Raw genomic sequence first — 23,091 nt, forward strand, 5'->3', positions numbered from 1 at the left:
TCTTTCAGGTTCACACGGATCGAGAAAGCGGGAAAGTGTTTTATTATCATCCTATGACCAGACGGACCACCTGGTCTAACCCCCGTACCCCGCCACCTGCTGGACAATTGGAGCAGTGTAGTGCAGATGAGGATGTCAGTCCCACCACCTCACAGGTAGGAACTGTCCATCTGTCCTGACCAATCAGATCTCCAATATTGACAGAAAACTGTATCAGCTCTTCCTCCACTCAACAGAGTTTAAACTTCGAGAATAAAATTTCAGCATATTAGATCTTTTGTGACTGTGTGATCAGCAGTCCTGAACAATGTAAACCTGATCAGACTGAAGGTTTGATCCCTCTGCCAGGGTTCAGGTGACTGGGAGAAGCTGCTGGATGAATGTTCAGGCAGACCGTACTACTATAACACCGTGTCAGGAGCCACGACATGGGACCAGCCAGAGCCAAACCTCTCTCCTGGACCCGCAACTGCTGCAGACGCCATCAAGAGGCCTGACGGTGGCCCGGTATGTGAACCATCTGAAGACTTTACACTGAGTCTTCAAAAGATTTCTAATGAGGATGAGGAAGTTAGATCGTATTTCTCCAGTGTTCGACTCTCTTCAATGCTCTCTGTACGTGAGCTCAGATTTCAAGGTGTGGTTTTGATATAAAATAGTGAGGCATGTGGCATTGTCTTATTCATTCATTCATTCATTTTCTATACCCACTTACTCCAATCAGGGGTCACGGGGGCGCTGGAGCCTATCCTAGCGTTGGACACCCTGGACACGACACCAGTCTCTCACAGGGCCACCTACAGACAGACACAAACAAACACCCGCACGCACACCTACAGACAATTTAAAGTTTCCAGTCTACTGAATCTCCATGTCCGGGACCCCACACAAACACGGGGGGGACCCCACACAGAAAGTCCACAGGTGGGAATCGTTCCCACAACCTTCTTGTTATGAGGCAATGGTGCTAACCACTGAGCTACTGTGCTGCCCAACATTATCTTATCTGGCAGAAATAGTTTTTACATCCACCAAGGATGTAATAAAATCAGCGTTTATTTATTTGTCTGTCTGTTAGCAGGATTACGTCAAAACTACTGCACAGATATTTTGACAAAATTTTCACCACGGATACATATTAGGGCATGGAAGACTCCATTAAATTTTGGGAGAGATCTGGATCTGGATTGGTGAACGTTAGAAATCTCTGTTTGCACTTGTTATTTACTTGCGTCTTTATTTGTTACCCCGCGTCTGCATCTATCAGTCTAATTTGGGTCACAGCTGACTCATACAAACCATTAAGGATAACTACAACTGTAATCCTGCAGCAATGATCTTCTGTTGCCCCCCCCCCCCCACCACACACACACCTTTTAAATTAATTAAGGGTGTAACACAGAAAGGAGTCAGTTGAGGTGGCTCGGGCATCTTTTCCGGATGCCCCCTGGACGCCTCGCTGGAGAGGTGTTCCGGGCACATCCCATTGGGAGGAGGCCCTGGGGAAGACCCAGGACACGCTGGAGGGACTACATCTCTCAGCTGGCTTGGGAACGCCTTGGGGTTCCCCCGGAGGAACTAGGGGAGGTGTGTGTGGATCGGGAGGTCTGGGCAGCTTTGCTTGAGCTGCTGCCCCCGCGACCCGACTCCGGACGAAGCGGAAGAAAATGGATGGATGGACGGATGGATGGAACACATAAAGGAGACATTAGACAAACTGCAATGGTGACAAATAACAAAAGAGAAATAGAAAACAGTCTGTGTGTAAACAATAAGGACGCTGGCAAAGACACTGACAGGAAAAGAAAAACGACATGCTTAACAAAGGAAGCACTCATGATGATATGAGCCAGCATGACAAAAATATGCAAAGTTTTACATACATTAACAATCACAGTGCGTAAGCATGAATTACGTGAATGTACATACGTGTGTGTACATGTAAGGGCTGTAAGTCTGTGTGCGAGCTGCAGCAGATGGAACGAGATGTGTGATTACCTAGGTGCAGTACCACAACACACAGGCGACACCGCGCCCTTGTAAGCACGACATGACACAGAGCACCCCCACACCAGTGGGACAGGTTATGTGTGTAACAGAACAGGACCAGGGCCTTGCACGACCAGGAGGCGAGAGATGACCACAGGGACCAGCCACACTTTGAGCAAAGCCACACCATGAGCATGAGACATAGGACACAGGCCCCCAGCCCGAATGCCAGATAGGACCCAAACCCTACAGAGAGAGCAGGCCAGAGTTCCTTGCCCTGGAACTGCCCACAGGGGTGCAGAGAACACCCCCCATGCACTGTTGTGACCACCAGGGTCAAGATCCCCTCACTGGACTTAGTGCAAAAGTGTGTCCCCCCCAAACACTAGTACCAGGCACACACAGATTACAGCAGCATGGGAGATTAACTGATCCAAAGCCTTCCCCTGAGGACCCTTAAACAGTTAATGAACAATCATAATTGGGAGTGAAGATATATTTATGGTACATTTTGTGAAGTTTTAGGTCATAAAAACTGTCATATTTTGAATGACTCAGTCATTATTGGGATGATTGTCTGGATCATACATCCTATTTATGCTTTTGATTACTAATTGGTGGCGGCGCAGTAGCTTAGTGGTTAGCACTGTTGCCTCACAGTGAGAAAATCCTGGCATCACTTCCAACCCGGTCCTTTCTGTGTGGAGTTTGCATGTTCTCTCCATTTTTATGTAGGTTCCCTCAGGGTGCTCCGACTTCCTCAAAGTCCACCGTTGATCAGTGGTTCACATTATTGCCACATAGCAAGAAGGTCTGGGGTTTGATTCTACCCCTGCCCAGTTTCTTTCTGTGTGGAGTTTGCGTGTTCTCGTCATGTGTGCATGGGTTTTCTCTGAGCACTCCAGTTTCCTCCTGCTGTCAAACACATGCACATTAGGGTCTGCTCCTTTCTCTGCCCCTGACCAAGGCAGGGTCTCTGCATCTGCTCCTAGTGGTTAGATTATGTCTAATTGTAACTCGGGTGGGTTAAGTGCAAAGGACACATTTTTTGGTATGTATTCATGGATGTACGATGACAGTAAAGGTCCTTCTCTTCTTCACTCTCGAAGACATGCAGGTTAAGTGAATTGTAAACTTTTAACTGACCATAGGCTGAGGCTAAGATTCTGTATGATCTCTCCATAGCAGACCACATTCCTGTCTCTATGTCATTAAACCTGAGCTGTCTACCAGAACTGTCTAGCAATAATAAACGTCAACATGCATGTAGGAAAATAGACTGGGCTAAGCTCTCTGAATATGACCTTTGGAAATATAATATATTAACAGATAAAAGCCTCAGCAGTGTACATATACCACATGTAGTATTATCTTGTGATATTAACTGCCAAAATCAGGACCACCAGAATAACTTATTTAATATGTATGAAAATATAGTGAAGTGTTTGATTAATGATGGTAAGTTTTTTGCTCATGACAAGAAAAAAAATATCAGGCCTGGATGGAATGAGTATGTGCTGGAGTTTCACTCAGAGGCTAAAAAAGCTTTAAGAAACTGGGCAGTTGCTGGAAAATTGAGATATGGCCCTGAGTTCCAGCATAAGAAGACCACTAATGCCAGGTTTAAATCTGCTGTGCGCTATGTGAAAAGAAATGAGCAAATGATGAGGGCTAACTCAATGGCTAAAAAACTCCATCAAAATGATGTCCAGGATTTCTGGAAAGAAGTTAAAGTTATTAACAACAGCAAGATGCCTCTTCCATCTACTGTAAATGGTATATCTGGGGATGGGAATATTGCAGAGTTATGGGCGAAGCATTTTGGGGAAATTTTTAACTGTGTTGAAAGTGCTGCTTTTGATGTTGGTGATGTTGTTTATGATGATGGTATGGTTATTAGACCAGATGAGGTGTGTGATGCCATTGGAAAGCTGGCAGTAAATAAAGCCAGTGGTACTGACCAAATTACTGTTGAGCATCTAAAGTATGCTAGTTATAGACTCTCAGTGCTGCTTGCTTTGTGTTTCTCAGGCCTGTTAGCACATGGTGTATTACCTGACTCTTTGTTGTCTGTACTGTTGGTTCCCGTTATCAAAGATAAAACTTGTAAAGCATCTAGTATAGACAACTATAGACCCATTGCACTTGCTAGCATAATTTCCAAAGTATTAGAGCGGATAATCTTGGAGAGGCTGCAAGGACATGTGGTGACAACTGATAATCAGTTTGGTTTTAAACATAAACATGGAACAGATTTGTGTATCTATGCATTAAAGGAGCTTATATCAACATATAAGAAGAAGAACTCCACAATATTTATGTGGTTTTTTAGATGCATCTAGGGCGTTTAACCGTGTTAATTACGGGAAATTGTTTTTAAAACTATATGAACGAGGAGTTCCTTTATACTTGATACGCATCTTGCAGTATTGGTATTCTCATCAAACCATGCAGGTCAGATGGGGCGAGGCATCTTCTAGTCATTTCCTGGTTACCAATGGTGTCAGGCAAGGTGGAATTCTCTCTCCTGTTCTTTTTAGTCTTTATATGGATGATCTGTCCAGGAAATTAAAGGACTGTAGGACTGGATGTATGGTTGGGGATAAGGTTATTAATCACTTATTGTATGCTGATGACTTAGTTGTCCTGTCTCCCTATAGTGCTGGTCTCCAGCAATTGCTCAGAGCCTGCTCAGAGTATGGGATAGAGTATGACATTAAATATAACTCAAAAAAGAGTGTTGTAATGATTGCCAGTTCCAAGGAGGATAAAAAATTACAGTTCCCTTCTTTTTATTTAAATAACAGTGAGCTGGCAAATGTAATTAAAACAAAATACTTGGGTCATATTCTTAGGAATGACTTATGTGATGATGATGATATTCAGCGTCAGTGTTGCAAGTTGTATGCTCAAGCGAATATGCTGGCACGCAAATTTTATATGTGTACTAATGATGTTAAAATATCTCTCTTTAGAACTTACTGTACTTCACTGTATACAGCCCATCTTTGGTGTAGCTATAGCAAAGCAAAGATGAATAAGATCAAGGTGGCTTATAATGATGCGCTTAGAATTTTGCTGAAGGCTCCAAGATGGGAAAGCGCAAGTACTCTGTTTGTCACTGCAAATGCACCCACATTTCAGGCTCTAATGAGGAACCTCATGTATAAATTTATGCGTAGGTTAACTGAGTCAAGAAATGGTATCATAATGTGTTTGTCCAATATAAAGGAAAGTGACACTCAATACAATTCTGACATATGGAAACATTGGAAAAGCCAATTGTATGTATCTCTAATCTGATTTTTTTATGTAAATATATTGTGTGTGTGTGTGGGGGGGGGGGGGGGGGGGGGGTTAAGGTGGATGATTTTTTTATGTTTTATAATGTAAGTGTATATGTCTTGTGTGTATAAACTGGACCCTGAGTCTGTAAATAAAGTTTATATATACATAGGTGTGAATGTGTTTGTCTGTTTCTGTGTGGCCCTGCAATACACTGGCGGCCTTTCCAGGGTGTAACTCCACCTCTTGGCAAATCACCGTAGTGATAGGCTACAGCTGCTCCATAACCCCCAATGAATACATGAATAACTAACTGGTACTGCAATTGTCTTTTGATTGGTTTGAAGCCTCCACTGCCAGAAGAAGACTATCCTGTGGGCGGGAAGAGTGACACCAGAGCTGACGTCACACAGGTACACGTGTTTCTTTGGGATTCTCCAGTCTGACCCGGCTTCATCTCACATTCCACCTGCTGCTTTTCGAATTTTTTTCCCAGCGTGCTAAGCCGCATTTAGGCCTGATTCCTAGAGCTCAGCTGGATGTCACTGCTCCTTCAGGCAGGACAACTTCCACTGACGTTGACAGCCCAACACACCAGCAGGTAAAACATTACAGCTACTAAGAAATTAATTGATGCTACTATTACCACTCTGACAGCTGCAAATACCATGAGAAGACGTAAGTCTTTTATAGGCCCTGAGGCCCGTTGGTGCCTGGCACGGTGGCTTAGTGGTTAGCATTGTTGCCTTACAGCAAGAAGGTCCTGGGACTGCTTCCTACATGGTCCTTTCTGTGTGGAGTTCGCATGTTCTCCCCACATGTGCTTCTCCAGGCACTCTGGTTTCTTCCCACAGTCAAAAACATGCTTGTTTAGGGTCTGCTTCTTTCTCTGCCCCTGACCAAGACAGTGTCTCTATATTGGAGGTTGGTCCCTGGGCGCCAGACTGTGGTTGCCCTCTGCTTCTAGTGGTTGGATTGTGTTCAACTATAATTCGGATGGGTTAAATGCAGAGGATACATTTAGTTGTATGTATGTGCAATGACAATAAAGGTCCTTCTTCTTCTTTCTTATCCCTCGATTACTATAGCAAGAAGTGGGCGAGGGTCTCCAACTCATCCTCTGGATGGGGGCACAAGTCCATCATAGGTTATTTTCCCAGCCAAGAGAGGTGTCCATTTACAGCAGGTTGGATGAACAATGCAGATTAAGGGCCTGATTTACTAAATATGTTTGCGTTTGCAAATACAACAGGATGTTGATTTACTCACGCAACCGGGATTGTGTCTGTCAAATGCACAAAATAGAGCGTATTGTCAATTTAACACATTTGCCTTTAAGAATATGCAATCTGGGGTTTGTCCACATGAGTGTGCAAAATTCTGGGAGGGAACATGCGATTATGTGAAGTTTGCACACATACTCCACTTATGAGTATCAAGGTCAAAATTAAACTTAGTGGGTGCTGATCGCATCTGTATTTTGTGATTTTGAAACAGTGGTGTTAATTTGTTATACTTGACAGACTGCGTTCCGGTAGCACAGAGAGCGCTGCCTTCAGGTGCACAGAATAAATAAAACTCGTTCATTGTAAACGTCAGGCATATTTAAAGATTTTATTGATTTATTTTGTGTTCATTTCTTCAAGAATAAATGTACAGTCATTGATGTGTCATACAAATAAACACATACACATACCGCATCTTAGATTCTAAGGGAGATGATGTACGCACATCTGTATGCGCCATGTGTGTGTTCTGCCTGTGAAACAGACACAAACAACTGTATGCACAGAGCGCACGCAGCTGTGCTTTCTGTCATTACACAGCCAGGTGTCTGTGCATTCCACCACTGCACACAACTACATGTGTGCACAACATCTGGGCTTCGTCCCTCAAAGTCTCCGAGCTGCATGTCTGTATGCACTGGGTGTGCATTCTGCTATGTGCGTTACTGTGTGCATCAGTAATAAATTAACAAAATGTACTGCTATTTGAGTACTGAGTTGGCTTCCATGTGTATTTGTAGAGTTGCTGCTTCTTTACATTGAAAAGAGCCAACTGAGGTGGTTCAGGCATCTGGTGAGGGTGCCCCCTGGTGGTCTCCCTAAGATCACTTAATCACCTGCTATCGATTGCACATTTGCTGTTCGTGAATCACTCACAAAACAGTCTCCACCCCAGCGCGAAAAAGTTTGGATTGCCCACGAAATTTAGCACTCATTATCTGAGATCTTATTAAATCAGGCCCCAAGTGTCCAAGGACACAGACAGAGCACGAGCAGGGACCTAATGCTGGTCTATATATTGGCCACTGAGCTACCTGCTACTAGACTGTCATCCAATCAGAACTTTATGTGGATCCAGACTGAGATCCAATCCAGCTGAAGGAGCTTGGAACCTACTTTGGACCAAATGACGTGAACAAATGATGTGAAACTTATCTTCAGGCTTCTTTCAGACTGAAGAAATGATTCTGAATGACGACACATGACTGTAGCAGGTCACAGGACATTACACTGAACTGTCAATCAAACCAGGTGGGGTCATGTGGCTTCTTAGCTTGCTGTCTACCTGCATCACTAACTGGTACAGGTGGAAAGTATAAAATAAAGGTCTGGATGTATGGACAGGAAGTGATGATGACCTCAGCTGTGTGTGTGTGTGTGTGTGTGTGTGTGTGTGTGTGTGTGTGTGTGTGTGTGTGTGTGTGTGTGTGTGTGTGTGTGTGTGTGTGTGTGTGTGTGTGTGTGTGTGTGTACACCATGCATCTCTATAGCTGTACTTTTCAGACTGGATCTGGATCTGAATGTGTAGATCCGGATCTGTGTGTGGATTCAGATCTGTGTGTGTGGATCAGGATCTGTGTCTGGATGTGTTGTAAGTCTCTTAATTAATTTTTCATTTATTTTGTTGATTCTTGCAGCTCCCAGTTTTACCACAAAGGCTGATGGGAAATGGAGTTGATGAGGATGGAGTGCTGAAGAACTGGAGACAAAGTGTTGCTGTTGTTGATGTGAGTGTGTTTGAATTTTTATTTTTGTTTGTTTTCATTTTATTAAAACTGTTTTTCATGTAAAGTGTGCAGATCAGTTTTATCTCAGACATTTTAACACATAAAGAAAATTATAGTCGAGTGGAGGTTATAATGAATCACTGTGTTACACAAACAAAATTAAAATGAAATAATAGGTTCTCCATAATTAAATGTCAGTTTGAAAAAATGTGCTGTTTTCTTGAATATCATAATCATCAGTTTTTCAGTAATTATGATAAACACCAGATCCCCTTTTTTGGTATAATTAACTTAATAAATATAAAACCTGAGTTTTGTATTTATTAAATTCTAAACAGTGGGATGAAAAAATCCCTCACAAATTACTGACATTAAAATGATTTTATGTGAGAAATAGATTATTGATTATAATTAGTGCTGGCTGGTGAATTGTGAATCATACATGTTACAAGTGGGCGAAGAAATCTTCTTTTCTTACTACTGTTTATACAGATGAGGACAAAATTTGTAGCCCCCCCCCCTTTGAAATTTAATGTATTCTTGTGCTTTTTTAACAGAGCAAAGAATTTTCAACACAGCATTTCTAAACATCCTAGTTTTATTTTGGATGTTTACATTATTTTACTTTACACAAAGAAAGAAAATTATTTCACAAAACCCACAAACTACCAGGGGCAAAATTATAAGCCCCCTTAAGAACTGGCCTTTGTGATGCTCAAAGCTTGTAAAATCAAGTTAGCATAATTTCCAGACTATAGAGCACACCTGAATATTAGCCTCACCTACCAATTTTAAAAAGAAAAAAGAAATTGTACATAAATAGGCCGCACTTGTCTATAAACCACAGGTCTCCACGTTGTAACATGAGATATTTACACAGAAAGATGTTAGACAGAAAGATTTTTTTAACTTTTAATTAAATACATAACGTAAATGTTATTTTTTCCCTGAAGTGTTACACGTAAATATTGATGTGTACATCATCCAGCACACGCACGGTGTCTCTGCTCCACACAGAGAATTGAGTAAGTTTAACTTTTTATTTTTCTAACTCTCATCGCATGCAGCCAGGATCGGATGGAGTCTATGGCAAATGATGCGTTAATGAGGCACTGTAACTTTTTCGACTTCTTGTGCCAAGATAGAGAACCGGTGGGGGGGGCTCCACTCCGGTAACTGATCTGACGGTGCAATTCTGATGCAGAGCTTTCAGGAAATCAACTGACAGCATCAACTGAAGTATTTCGACCTATGAAAAAGCCTGTAAAAATCCATAAATTAGCCACATCATTGTGAAAGCAGCAGTGTTCAAAGCGTGTGAAAAATGTAGTGGCTTATAGTCTGGAAATTCCAGTATACACACAGTATAAAGACTTCAGTGAGGGTTCCAGCTGTCGCTGGAGAACACATCAATAAAAATCACTTTAGACTTGAGAAAAAGAACTGTTGATGCTCACAAAGCAGAAGAAGGACACTCAAAGTAATCACAGCGCTTCAAAGTGTCAAGAACTGAAGTGAGAAGTAACATCAAGAAATTCAAAGAGAACCACACAGTGCAGAACAAGTCTGGCAGAGGAAGGAAGAGAAAGATTTCAAAGACTCTGGTAAAAAAAAAAAAAATGTGAGAAATCTGAGTAAAGACCCCAGAACAACTGCCAAGACCCTAGTAAGGGACTCAGCAGAGTCTCTTCTCAAAGAAGACAATCAGTAGAGCCCTGGACAGGTATGGACGGAGGTTACAGACCTCAAACTCCACTGCAGAAGAGACACCTTGAAGCCAGGCTGAAGTATGCCAAGGACAACCTGGAGAAAGGTTATGCACACTGGAAGTGTGTCCTTTGGTCAGATGAGATGAAAGTGGAGCTCTTTTGCCATGGAGATGTTGCTTATTTTTGGAGAAAGAAGGGACAGATGTATAACCCAAAGAACAATGTCCCCACAGTGAAACACGACGGTGGGAGTATTAATGCTGTGGGGACACTTCAGTGTGTCTGGAAGTGGGAATCTCCTCAAGGTGGAAGGAACCATGAAGAAAGAATAATAGGTGACGTTTTTACAAGAAAATCTAAAGCAGTCACCAGGAAAACTGGGTTTCAGTCTTTGTTTTGTCTTCCAACAAGACAACGACACAAAACACACACCACTCCTGGTGAAGAACTACTGTATCTCCAGAAGACCAAAGTGAACGTTACTGACTGGCCTGCACAAAGCCCCGACTTTCATCCCACTGAACATCTGTGGGTTGAACTGAAGACCAAGGTCCATGCCAAAAGACCATCAAATCCAGAGGAGCTTGAGAGATTCACAAAAGAAGAATGTGCTGGGATTCCTCAGGAGTCATGTCTGAGACTTGTTGAAAACTATAACAAATGACTGCAGGCTGTTATCCAGCAAAAAGGACGCACTACTGACTATTAGCATCGGGTGGGGGTGTAATAATTTTTACCCTGTTTGTAACAAACAGGGTTTGTTACAAACACGGGTCTGGGAGGAGTTCGGGGAGGCCATGGAGGAGGACTATCGGTCGGCCTCAAAGAAATTCTGGCAAACCGTCCGACGCCTCAGGAGGCGGAAGCAACTCCCCACCCACACCGTAGATAGTGCGGGTGGGGAGCTGTTGACCCTGACTGGGGATGTTGTCGGGTGGTGGAAGGAATACTTCAAGGATCTCCTCAATCCCATCATCACGTCTTCCGAAGAGGAAGCAGAGACTGGGGACTCAGAGGCAGACTCATCCATTACCTAGGCCGAAGTCACAGAGGTGGTTAGAAAGCTCCTCGGTGGCAAGGCTTCTGGGGTGGATGAAATCTGTCCTGAGTACCTTAAGTCTCTGGATGTTGTGGGACTGTCTTGGCTGACACGCCTCTGCAACATCGCGTGGCGGTCAGGGACAGTCCCTCTGGATTGGCAGACAGGGGTGGTGGTCCCTCTGTTTAAGAAGGGAGACCGGAGGATGTGTTCCAACTACAGGGGGATCACACTCCTCAGCCTCCCCGGTAAGGTCTATTCCAGAGTACTGGAGAGGAGAATTCGACCGATAGTTGAACATCAAATTCAGGAGGAGCAGTGTGGTTTTCGTCCTGGTCGCAACACACTGGACCAGCTCTACACGCTCCATCGGGTGCTCGAGGGTTCATGGGAGTTCACCCAACCAGTCCACATGTGCTTTGTGGATCTGGAGAAGGCATTTGACCATGTCCCTCGGGGCACCCTGTGGGGGGTGCTCCGGGAGTACGGGGTCTGGGGTCCTTTGGTAAGGGCTATCCGGTCCCTGTACGACCGCAGCAGGAGCTTGGTTCACATTGCTGGTAGTAAGTCAAACCTGTTTCCAGTGCACGTTGGCCTCCGCCAGGGCTGCCCTTTGTCACCAGTTCTGTTCATTATCTTTATGGACAGAATCTCTAGGCGCAGCCAGGGTGTAGAGGGGGTCTGGTTTGGGAACCACAGAATCTCGTCTGTGCTGTTTGTGGACGATGTGGTTCTGTTGGCTTCGTCAAATCAGGACCTTCAGCATGCACTGGGGCGGTTTGCAGCCGAGTGTGAAGCGTCTGGGATGAAAATCAGCACCTCCAAATCCGAGGCCATGGTTCTCAACAGGAAAAAGGTGCTTTGCCCTCTTCAGGTCGGTGGAGTGTCCTTGCCTCAATTGGAGATGTTTAAGTATCTCGGGGTTTTGTTCACGAGTGAGGGACGGATGGAGCGTGAGATCGACAGACGGATCGGTGCAGCATCTGCAGTGATGCGGTCGCTGTATCGAACCGTCGTGGTGAAGAGAGAGCTGAGTAGGGGGCAAAGCTCTCGATTTACCAATCGATCTACGTTCTGATCCTCACCTATGGTCATGAGATTTGACTCATGACCGAAAGAACGAGATCGCGAGTACAAGCGGCTGAGATGAGTTTCCTCCGCAGGGTGGCTGGGCGCTCCCTTAGAGATAGGGTGAGGAGCTCGGTCACTCGGGAGGAGCTCGGAGTTGAGCTGCTGCTCCTCCACGTCGAAAGGAGCCAGTTGAGGTAGCTCGGGCATCTTTTCTGGATGCCCCCTGGACGCCTCGCTGGAGAGGTGTTCCGGGCACGTCCCATCGGGAGGAGGCCCCAGGGAAGACCCAGGACACGCTGGAGGGACTACGTCTCTCGGCTGGCTTGGGAACGCCTTGGGGTTTCCCCGGAGGAGCTGGGGGAGGTGTGTGTGGATCGGGAGGTCTGGGTGGCTTTGCTTGAGCTGCTGCCCCCGCGACCCGACTCCGGATAAAGCGGAAGAAAATGGATGGATGTTTTTGTTTTTTTGTAAAATAATTTTGTTTCTGTGTACAACGTAAAATAATGTCAGTATCCAAAATAAAACTAGGATGTTTAGAAATGCTGTGTTGAAAATTCTTTGGTCTGTTAAAATAAAGCACTTTGGAAAATTTTGACAAAAATGTTCAATTTCATTAGGGGGTCTAATAACTTTGTCCTCATCTGTAACTTGATAATGTAACAAATAGTTAGCAGTGTTTAACGACGTGATCTGTGGCGGCGTCATAGTTTCATCATGAACCAAAAATATTTGTACATGTTCCTACAAAGCCATTCTGTCAGTCCTTGAACCACGAGGCTGCAATAAAAGTTACTAAGTACAAGTACTACTCACAAGTTGTTTTTTTTATTTTATTTTCCGAAGCCTCTTGGGCAGTGACTGTAGACCATCACAAACCACTGACTTCAGCAATACTACTCAGAAGAATTATGGCACAGATTTGTAGTTTTTTTTTCCCTTCATTGGCTTTGTGGTTCACAGTAACCAGCAGGGTGAAAGTGATATTCATGTACATGTATGAACATGTAATGTACGTCAGCGTGTTAGGACTTTGAACATTCGTTTTAGGGGAGCACTGTCTTGTACATGCAGCTTAAATCTTAATATCTGAGCATTTCATTTCATACATGTAGTCTGACATCGGAAAAAAATCTGGGGAAAAGGAGACTGTACATTATAGTTTGTACTAGTCTACTCTTTTCAGAAAGTTGTAAAAATGCCAGATATATTTGTAGAATTTTAATATAGTAATACCTAGTCCAAATATTTTGTTGACATACAGCTTCCATTGTACCTTGTACTCATTTTACCTAAAAGTCGTTTCGAATTTGCTATTGACAAACTAGTTTTAAAAACAAACAACTAAATATTATCTTAGGCTCATTTCTTTCTTTTTTGTCAGTTTTATTGCAAAGGAACCTCATATTTTATTTAAAAAAAACTTTCTTTTATTGAAAAATCAAATGCCATGTACGTTGTGCCCAGATGACATTGTATACACACACTGTATCATTATTGTACCAGGACAGAAAAACACAATAATGTGAATAAATCTGGCATCTGATGGGCGAGGATGGACTTTATACATTTTGACATTTTTTCTAAACCAGTGCTCTCACAGATTTGAGATTGTGAAGTGACCCGCCACTTACCTGGGTCTGGGTCACAGTGGCAGTTGACCAAGCAGCTCATCCCACACTTCCCTATCCTTGTCCAATTCCTCTAACTCTTCCTGGGGAATCCTGAGGTGTTCCCAAGCCAGCAGGGAAATATAATCCCTCCCATATGTTGAGGGTCTCCCCGGAGCCTCCTCCTAGTTGTGCGTGCCCGGAAGACCTCCCTAGGGAGACAACCAGGAGATGTACTCACTAGATTTGCCCAGGGATAGCAAAGTGTGGGATGAGTTGTTTGGTGTGTTGCCACTGTGACTCGGACCCAGATAAGCAGCAGAAAATGAATGAATGAATGAATACTATAATAAATCGCAAACACTATAAAGGGTCAGTCATGAAAAAAACCCTGAAATAGTCTAATTATTTATTTTTTAAGTAGCACAATTCACTAAATAATAGGTGAGAAGAATATTTAAAATGTAAGTGTTTGAGAAAATTTAAAGTTTTTATTAATGTTTTGGTGAGCAAAGGTGGTGGCCGAGTGGTTAGTGCCCTTAGTTTCAGTGCATAAGGTTCCTGGTTCAGACCCCACCCCTGCCACATTTCTCCATGTAATGTGGAGTTGCGTCAGGAAGGACGTCCGGTGTAAAACATGTGCCAAATCAACATGCAGGCCCACTTTGGATCTGCTGTAGCAACCCAGAGTGAAAACAAGGGAGCAGCTGAAGGGACTTACTATTAATGTTTTGGTGACAAATTTGTTCCAACAGTCACTCGGTAGAGATAAAAAAAAAAAAATAGATTATTGCCCAACAAGTCTCTGGCCCTGTCTGCCAGACCAGCACTGTATGCACAGACCCAGAACAGACAGAGGGATGAGGATGGACCAAATCCTTGGGTTTTAGTTAGATTAAGATTAACGCTGATGGCAGGCTAGTACAACAGTTTAGGTAGTTCAGAGTTAGAGGTCAGTACACAAGCAGCAACAAAAACACACTCTCTGTGTATTTGTGTGTGTGTGTGTCTGTGGGTGTGTATGCACGCGTGCAGAGGTTTATTCCAGGACACAGGAGGATCACATCCAACCAGAGCGAGGTGTCCAGCAGGGGGCACTCCCCTGACAGTCCACAGGTACACTCACCTGTCTCTTTGCTCTCTGATGTTCTGTGACCTTCTGTCTCTTAAGGTTGTAGTCCCTTCTCATTTTTTAAAACTTTTAAATCATGAAAAGGATTTTCTTTTGAATCACTGTAGTTTTGTTTCTTAACATTCACATAAAGGATCCAAAATCTTATGACTCCAGTATGAATAAAACTTACTTTTTCTGGCAGCAGTTTAGGATTTTTATGCATGGGGTTAAAACCATAGACTGTATAGATACTGGACTAATGTATCATATCTCATCAAGTTTTGAGAAGGAATATAGCACCCTCATCTGAGCCAATGGAAGCTCACCGCTTGGTTAAAATATGGTTGTGTTTCTCTATTAATGTCCCGGTTCACGCCACAGTTTAAAGTAATTAATTACCTACGAGAGGCGATTGACAAATTGACAAACGACCCAGAAAAAGTAGACTGCGGTTCTCCATATTTTGCATTCTGAGAAACCAACATTTCTCCAGAATGTGTGAAGTTTTGACTCACTGGGTGCAATGTTGAGAAATTATTTCTCAGAATGCAAAATATGTTCAAGATGTTTAGCTGCAGTGTTGTGGGGACACCTTTAGCGGCCTGGATTCAGGGAAGTAGACGTGTTTCAACATATATACAGTCTATGGCTTCCACACAAACTGCGGAGCTCCTCTGGGCTTACGATCTGCTCAGCCGGTACGTGTGTCGACTGGCCTGGTTACTGGTTGGACACAGAAACCGACTCTGCCCCCTGCTGTTGGATTCCTGTAAGTCAAATTTTAAATGACGTGGATATATTTAGTTGACATATAAAACAATGAATGTTTTCCATTTGTGCAATGGAAAGAATATTTTCATTCCCTGAAAGATGGAATTCTGTTCTTACTTACTTATGCACTTGTGAACACTGTTGCTACAGTTACTTTGAAAAAGTTGTCCAATTACTGATTAATGATTAGTCCTTGAAAAAGTAACTTAGTTACTTTACTGATTACTCAATTTTAAAAGTAACTAAGTTTGATTACTAGTTACTTTACTCGTTACTTTCAGCAGCTGCTGACAACCCCCCACCACCTTAACATGTAAATGATAACCCGTTTTCCCAATAGTCACTTTATAGTCTCCCTTTCTTGACTTCAGTGAACAAAAATACTTGTTTAATAAAAAATAAAATAAAGACATCTTTCTTGTCCTCATATTTAACTGTTGACAGCACTGTAACAGTAAAACTTACAATTTCTAACCTACATTGTTTGTAAATGTAACTTTTAAATTCTTTAACATTTTTCTAACCTTTAAACATTGTAGTTGTTGAAATTAATTATTATTATTATTATAAGTAGTATTAGTAAAAAAAGAGGTTTCAAAAGTGGACCTTTAATCTAGGGGTGTTGTTGGGGGGTGGGGTGGGGGGTCCCTGCCCTGCCCGACGCACCCCTTCCATCTGGATTCGCCCCTGCTTTGGCATTTGAGCAGGAAGAATGGATAATGTTTATTTATGCAGAAAACACAACCGGATTGACAAGTAAGAAAGTTTTTCAGTGTTTTTTACGTCATGTCGTCCTCAGAAAGAAAGTTGAGGTGTATTTGTGTGGGGGAAAAAAGTGTTCGTTGTTAACGCATCACAGATCAACTCTTTTTAGGGAGAAGACACAGAGCGGCGTTCAGAATTTTACATAAAGGAGGGAAAAAACGTAAAAATGTCTTTGTAAAACTCAGTGCAGGTGTGGTCTCGTCACCGCGCTTTGAGAGATAACTGTTTTTTCAGCTCTCAGCTGCTACAGAAAACCGTGGATCAAAAGCTCACAGCTCACGGAAAGTGGGTGACGTGGGCAGTACAGTCGAACCCCAACCCCCCTGTCACGGGACAATTTAATGCTGCAGTCGACCCGCAATCCAAAAATAATAGTAATGCACAGTGACTTGGAGAAGTAACTTTAATCTGATTACTGATTTGGAAAGATGAGCACATTAGATTACTTGTTAAAAGCGATCAGATTAGAGTAACACGTTACCGGCATCACTGCTCGTGAACATACGTTATTTGTGTAGTATGTAACAACGTGGTGCCTCTCACCACGGCCCCACTCACATTGTAGAACTTGTGAACATGCTTGAACTGTTGTGTTGCATGAATCTGATCTCACCGAGATGCACGTCTGTAGCACAGTTGCTCCTCCACACGTGATGCAGTACGGCTCCTTTACAATAACAGCAAAACACACATTCGTATCATGTCCTCAAGGAGTGTTTGGGCAGCTTTTGTGAACAGAAAGGTACTTATTTGTCTCTCTGTGTCTACAGTGCCACATGCTGGAGAAAGCTGGGATCCTCAATAAGACCAAAGTGGTGGACAACGGCAGAAAAATCAGGTGAGAGTTTTCATTGTTTCTTTGGTATTTTATTATTATTATTTTAGATGTTGAGTCTTTGGATCAGTGTGTTTGTTATTTGTGTTGGACAGGAAGAACTGGTCTCAGTCCTGGACAGTTCTGCATGGAGGAATCCTCACATTCCACAGAGATCCCAAGTCTGCTGCAGCTGGAAATGCTGTAAGAAGCAGTTAAACCTACTGGACATTTGTGGAAAAGCAGCTGATTTCAAATCTAGAATTAGTCAGAGCGGCCCACAAATATTCTGGGTTTCCACCTCGTCTCCCCTCATGAGCATATTTTTTTCTTCCCTGAATTGACATCTTTAATATAAACAGAAAATAAAATTTTGTAATGTTGTGTCTGTACACAACACAGTGTAGTTAAAATGAAACAATCCAGATGATCTTGTAGTTACAAATTTCAGCTTTAATTCAAAGGCTTTCACATGACTGATTTTGGAATTAGACAGTAGGATATTATTTTTGTTTGTTTGTGTGTGTGGGTGCATGCATGCGTACGTGCACACAAGCACACATACTTGTGGACAAGATCATTCAGAACTGATGGACAAATTTCCTTCAAACTTGGTGGGAATATTACTTGGACAGATATATAAAGTTGGCTAGATTTTGAAGTCATCAAAGATCAAGATCAAGGAAAACATTGTCCATAAACACCTTTTTTTGTGGATCTCAACAACCTAGAAGCCTAGATGGATGATCGAAAGCATTTATTGATCAGCAAAATATTTGTGATTGATTGGTATGAATGACGGTAGCACGGTGGCTTAGTGGTTAGCACTGTTGCCTCATAGCGAGAAGGTCATGGGTTCAATTCCCGTGGCCTTTCTGTGTGGAGTTTGCATGTTCTCCCCGTGTTTGCATGGGTTTCCTCCGGGTGCTCCGGTTTCCTCCCACTTCCATAGACATGCAGGTTATGTGGACTGAAATCTTTAAATTGTCCGTGGGTGTGTCTGTGTTTGTTTTTCTGTTTGTGGCCCTGCGACAGACTGGGGTCCTGTCCTGGGTGTACCCCACCTTGCGCTTTATGACTGCTGGGATAGGCTCCAGCCCCCCATGACCCATAACTGGACAAAGCGGTAGAAGATGAATGAATGAATGAATGAATGAATGGTATCAATGACGTCCTGATGAAATCACAAATGAAATTATATGAAGAAGTCAAAAATCGTGAAAAAGTACCATTACAGATATTACAGACACCCGTATGTCAGTGATGATGATAATGAAGATGGTGGTGATGATGATGACAGTTATGATGGGGATGGTGATGATAATGAAGATGATGAAATTTTATTATGATGATCATATTTATTATGATGACTGCTGTAACGATGACAGTTGTGACAATTTTAATGACGATGAAGATTAGGAGAATGATGACAGTTATGATGAGGATGCAGATAATGAAGATGATGATAATGAAGATGATGACATTTATGTCTAATGATGATATTTATGGCAATGATGATAATAACATTTCTGTTGATAAGGATGATGATGATGACATTTCTACCTAATGATGATATTTATGTTAATGATGATGACAGTAACATTTCTGTTGAGGATGATGATGACATTTCTGTCTAATGATATTTATATTAACGATGATGATAATAACATTTCTGTTGATGAGGATGATGATGACATTTATGTCTAATGATGATATTTATGTTAACGACGATGATAATAACATTTCTATTGATGAGGATGATGATGACATTTATGTCTAATGATGATATTTATATTAACGACGATGATAACATTTCTGTTGATGAGGATGATGATGACATTTATGTCTAATGATGATATTTATGTTAATGATGATGATAACATTTCTGTTGATGATGATGATGATATTTAAGTTAATGATGATGGCGTGTCTTCCTCAGACTAAAGCCTCACAGATTGTTCCCGAATACACCATTGAACTGAGGGGAGCTTCAATCAGCTGGGCTTCCAAGGACAAATCTTCCAAGAAGAATGTTCTAGAGGTATGCTAACCTCTGTTACTATGGTAACCGTCTGTTGCTGAGCTACACTTCCATCACTGTTAGGACCCTGCCATAATATGATGTACTTTTAAAATACTAATGTTTTGGGTGGATTTTTCTGCCCCCTGGTGTTTGGTTCTGTTTTCAAAGTTTTTGTTTGGAACATGTTCTCAGATTTCCTCATAACAGGCCATTTGTGGGATTGTACACTGTCACTATTACATTGCATTTACACTGATGGATTTGGGAAAATGTTTTGCAACATGTACTTTTAATTAAGGTAATTATGATGTCACTGTTAGATTGATTACAGATTATCTGTTAGGTGATTATTTGCCTGAAGACTGTTGCACTTCAGACCGCAGACCGTCCCTGTGTTGTTGTTGATATGTTGTCATGACCTTGTCTGTGTGCAGCTGAAGACCCGTCAGGGTTGCGAGTACCTGATACAGTACGACACTGAAAGCATCATCTGTGACTGGCACAGAGTTATCATGGACTCCATCGCACAACTGGTACCAAATGCAAAGAGACATATTTAGCTTAGCTGACCTTAAATTCTGGATTTGTTTGAGACCAAAGCACACAGACTGAGTGAAGTCATGATATTATTCTGGACTATTTGTTGCTAAAAGTGGAATGCTGCTGTTTCAGGACCAGGATCATCTGTCAGAGGAGGAGGATGAGGTGGGTTCAGACAAAGAGGACAAAGACCGAAAAAGGACATGTGAGTTCACTTTAGTTTTTCTTTTTTAATAATAACCCCCCCCCCCCCCCCCCCAAAAAAAAAAATGGAAGTTTGCTGTTATAATCTGGGTTCCTGCTTACCTCTGTGTCCCTGAATGCAACATGACCATTACAGATCTTCTATGTCATTACATCTGCTGTCCTTTTTGTTGATATTTTAGCGACTCTGAGTTTATCCGGGGCAGCTGACTCTGAGCAGAGACGAATTCGGAACAAACTGCGGCGATTTCTCCAGCGGAGGCCGACTCTGCAGAGCGTCAAAGAGAGGGGCTACATTCAAGGTAACACTTTTTCCAAAAAAAACGGTCTCCTTCTGGTATCAGGGTGTCTCTGTGTTTACCTGACATTGCTTGGCCAATGGCCAACCACATTTAGGTCAGGTCAGGTCGAGGTTCACTGGTGCAGCACAGTTGTGTATCCACCAAGCCACAGGAACTGCAGTGGTCCCTGCTGCACCCAACAGAAATATAGACATGGCCTTCACCTTTTCCAGCCACTGAGGTCCTGAACACTGAGGCACATGTGTGCTGGATCATGTCCAGAGAAACACACCACATGGATAAAATGTTGTGGCTGAGTAACCGTTCATTTGAAACAAAGTCAAATGTCGAATGTGTTGCAGTCTGCTGAGGACTGATATGGACACTGAGGGATTAAAAATGCAGCTGGGGTTGCTATGGTTTGTAGGACTGGAGTATTCGGCTGACAGTAGTGAACACTCCTTATGGGTCTACAATCTTTACCACCCATTCGACTGCTGGTCACTATGACCACTCGACTGGAAAATGACTTGCAACCATTTTTCCATCATATCGGTCTTTGCATGATTGACATTTCTTTGTTATGCTTTGTTTATTTGATTTTTTTTTTTTTTTTTTTTTGGTAGTATGGCCTTAGCAGATGGTCACCCCTCCAAGTCTGGTCTGCTTGAAGCTTTTTCCTCCAATCACAAAAACCCTGAGGGAGTTTTTCCTTACCACCTTGCTCAGAGGGGTGGGAACACTTAGATCTGTCCCTCGTGAAGCGCTTTGGGGTGAATTACCGTATGTTGTGATTTGAAATTCTATAAGTAAATGGAACTGAAAGTCATTCCAGTGGTACCCAAGGATTCTCCAAACAGACCTGGTATGAAAGACACCCAATTGACATGTTAGGTCACTGGTTAGAGTCTCACAACCATACAGTAGGACAGGAAGCACCAAGGTCCTAATGACTTGGACCTTCATTATCCTGCAAAAATATATGCATCACCAAACATAACACCAATGTCCAGTGACTTCATGACTCCATAAACTCTTCCCAGGCGTCTCTGTATCTCAAAGGTTGAGGACCCAAAGATGTGAATGTCACTGCTGAGATAAGTGAATCTTTCTACACGTTTAACCCTTTCACCACATACAGATACACTTCTAATGGCTGAGTCCAGGAAGCCACTGAAAGCTTGGATCTTCATCTGGATCCAGTACAATCACAAAACCACACACTCCTTCCTTAGCTTCTCAAATGCTGCAATCAGGATATCCAGTGATGCCACCAAGATCACAACATCATCTAAGTCAAGGGCAGTAGAACATTCCTCACCCAACACGCAGTCCGCGCAAGAACTGAACAGTATAGGAGCCAGAACACATTACTGTGGAACACCAGAATTCACAAAGAAGTCAACCCCCCAACATAGTACTGACCGAACCTGTGTATAGGTTTTGCTTTGAAGTTTACGTGTTTACATAATTAAATTCCTCTTCAGAAGTGATAATTGATGAACTTGACTTATTTACTGTAAGAGTTGGAGCTAGCATATTTCATAGCTGTGGGTTCTCCATCATCTCAGTTCTTTTCTGGTCCATTGCATTTTAAATTGGGTCCATTTATTTTCCTGTTCCTCTGGACTTTGCGTTAGAGGTCTTTACGTATCTCCTTGGTCCAAGACCTAAGCCATATGGGGTCAAATATAAGTCAGTCTAGTTGGGATTGTCACGGTTTCGGCCAGATCTGGGGGTTTATTCTGGGTTTTCCCCTTTTTGTTGTTCTTTTCAGCTTTGATTTATTAATTTTTATTTTCATTAGGATTTATTCTGTCATGTTTTTCTTGTCACTTTGTTCTTGTCATGATTCACTAGTTATTTTGTTTTCATCATATGGTTATTCCCATTTCTGTTCTAGTTTTGTTCTGTCAGATTATGTTTGCATTATTGATCATTAGTTTATCATCTGTGTATTTTCTCATTTGTGTTATCTATTGTGCTTTATACCGGGGTTTTGCTTTCTGTTTTCTTGTAGTTTGTTTCCTTCTAATAGTTTATTCATCACCTTGTTTTCCTAGTCTAGTTCTGCTCTTGTATTTGTTTCCGATCAGTTCTCATGTCTTGTCTGCTTCCAGCCATAGTATGTTCTGTTCATAGTTCCCTGGTTCCCCTCTGAGTTCTGTTTCACTCCGCACCCTGCAAATGCCTTCATGTCTTCGTCCCTCACTTATATCTGATTATGTTCTCTCTGCACCTGCCATGTGTCCCTGTCTCTCACTTTACCTCTGTCTGCTTTGTGTTTCCTTTCTCTCACGCTCTGTGCACCTGTTAACATATCTTTGTCTTTTCTTCACTCCACCTTGTGTTCTCTACCCTCACTGTCTTGCACACATAGTATCTTTGTTCATTAGCTATGCCCCCTTTCTGGATCCTTCCTCTCACATGTATCTTGTTAACACCACCTGTTCCTAATTAGTCCACATGCATATAAACCCTCACAGTCTCACAGTCCCTCGCCAGATTGTTGTCGCTTCCAGCACACTCTCCAGCATTGTTGTTCTCTGTCCTGATTAGTCTTGCCGTGTACCAGTTCTTTGCTCTGAGTTTCTTGACCGCGCCTTTTTGCCTCAGCCTACATGCCCGTGTTTGCTCGTGCCTCAGACCCCTGCCTGGAAATGACTACGTTTGTGCCTCGCCCTGCTTGTACCTCTACTCCGTTATCTGTCCACCTGTGTGCAGATCCTCTGCCTGTAATAAACACGATGGCTTGTTATACCACAAAGCCTGGTTTGGGAGTTTGTACCATGGGTCCACCCGCTCCTGGTATCGGGCAGCCGCCCGCCATGACAGGGATTGGTTCAGTTTTTGTTCTGTTGATGTG

General features: G+C 42.6%; 1 protein-coding gene across 2 annotated transcripts in view; it reads left to right on the forward strand.

Moving 5' to 3' along the window:
* Positions 1-23,091, forward strand: part of arhgap27l (Rho GTPase activating protein 27, like) — an 86,028-nt gene that overhangs the window by 43,453 nt on the left and 19,484 nt on the right. The window contains exons 5-17 of one of the 2 annotated variants that reach the window (XM_034189803.1): positions 9-155; positions 349-507; positions 5,622-5,687; positions 5,771-5,875; positions 8,198-8,278; positions 10,163-10,168; positions 14,749-14,829; positions 17,134-17,201; positions 17,294-17,381; positions 19,117-19,218; positions 19,635-19,733; positions 19,873-19,945; positions 20,127-20,246. In XM_034189803.1, the coding sequence (XP_034045694.1) occupies positions 9-155; positions 349-507; positions 5,622-5,687; positions 5,771-5,875; positions 8,198-8,278; positions 10,163-10,168; positions 14,749-14,829; positions 17,134-17,201; positions 17,294-17,381; positions 19,117-19,218; positions 19,635-19,733; positions 19,873-19,945; positions 20,127-20,246 (1,195 nt within the window). Of the gene's footprint in view, positions 1-8; positions 156-348; positions 508-5,621; positions 5,688-5,770; positions 5,876-8,197; positions 8,288-10,162; positions 10,169-14,748; positions 14,830-17,133; positions 17,202-17,293; positions 17,382-19,116; positions 19,219-19,634; positions 19,734-19,872; positions 19,946-20,126; positions 20,247-23,091 lie in introns of both variants that reach the window. The other variant, XM_034189802.1, reaches the window with a different exon arrangement.

Source organism: Thalassophryne amazonica, chromosome 16 (assembly GCF_902500255.1).
Source record: "Thalassophryne amazonica chromosome 16, fThaAma1.1, whole genome shotgun sequence".
Lineage (NCBI taxonomy): Eukaryota > Metazoa > Chordata > Actinopteri > Batrachoidiformes > Batrachoididae > Thalassophryne > Thalassophryne amazonica.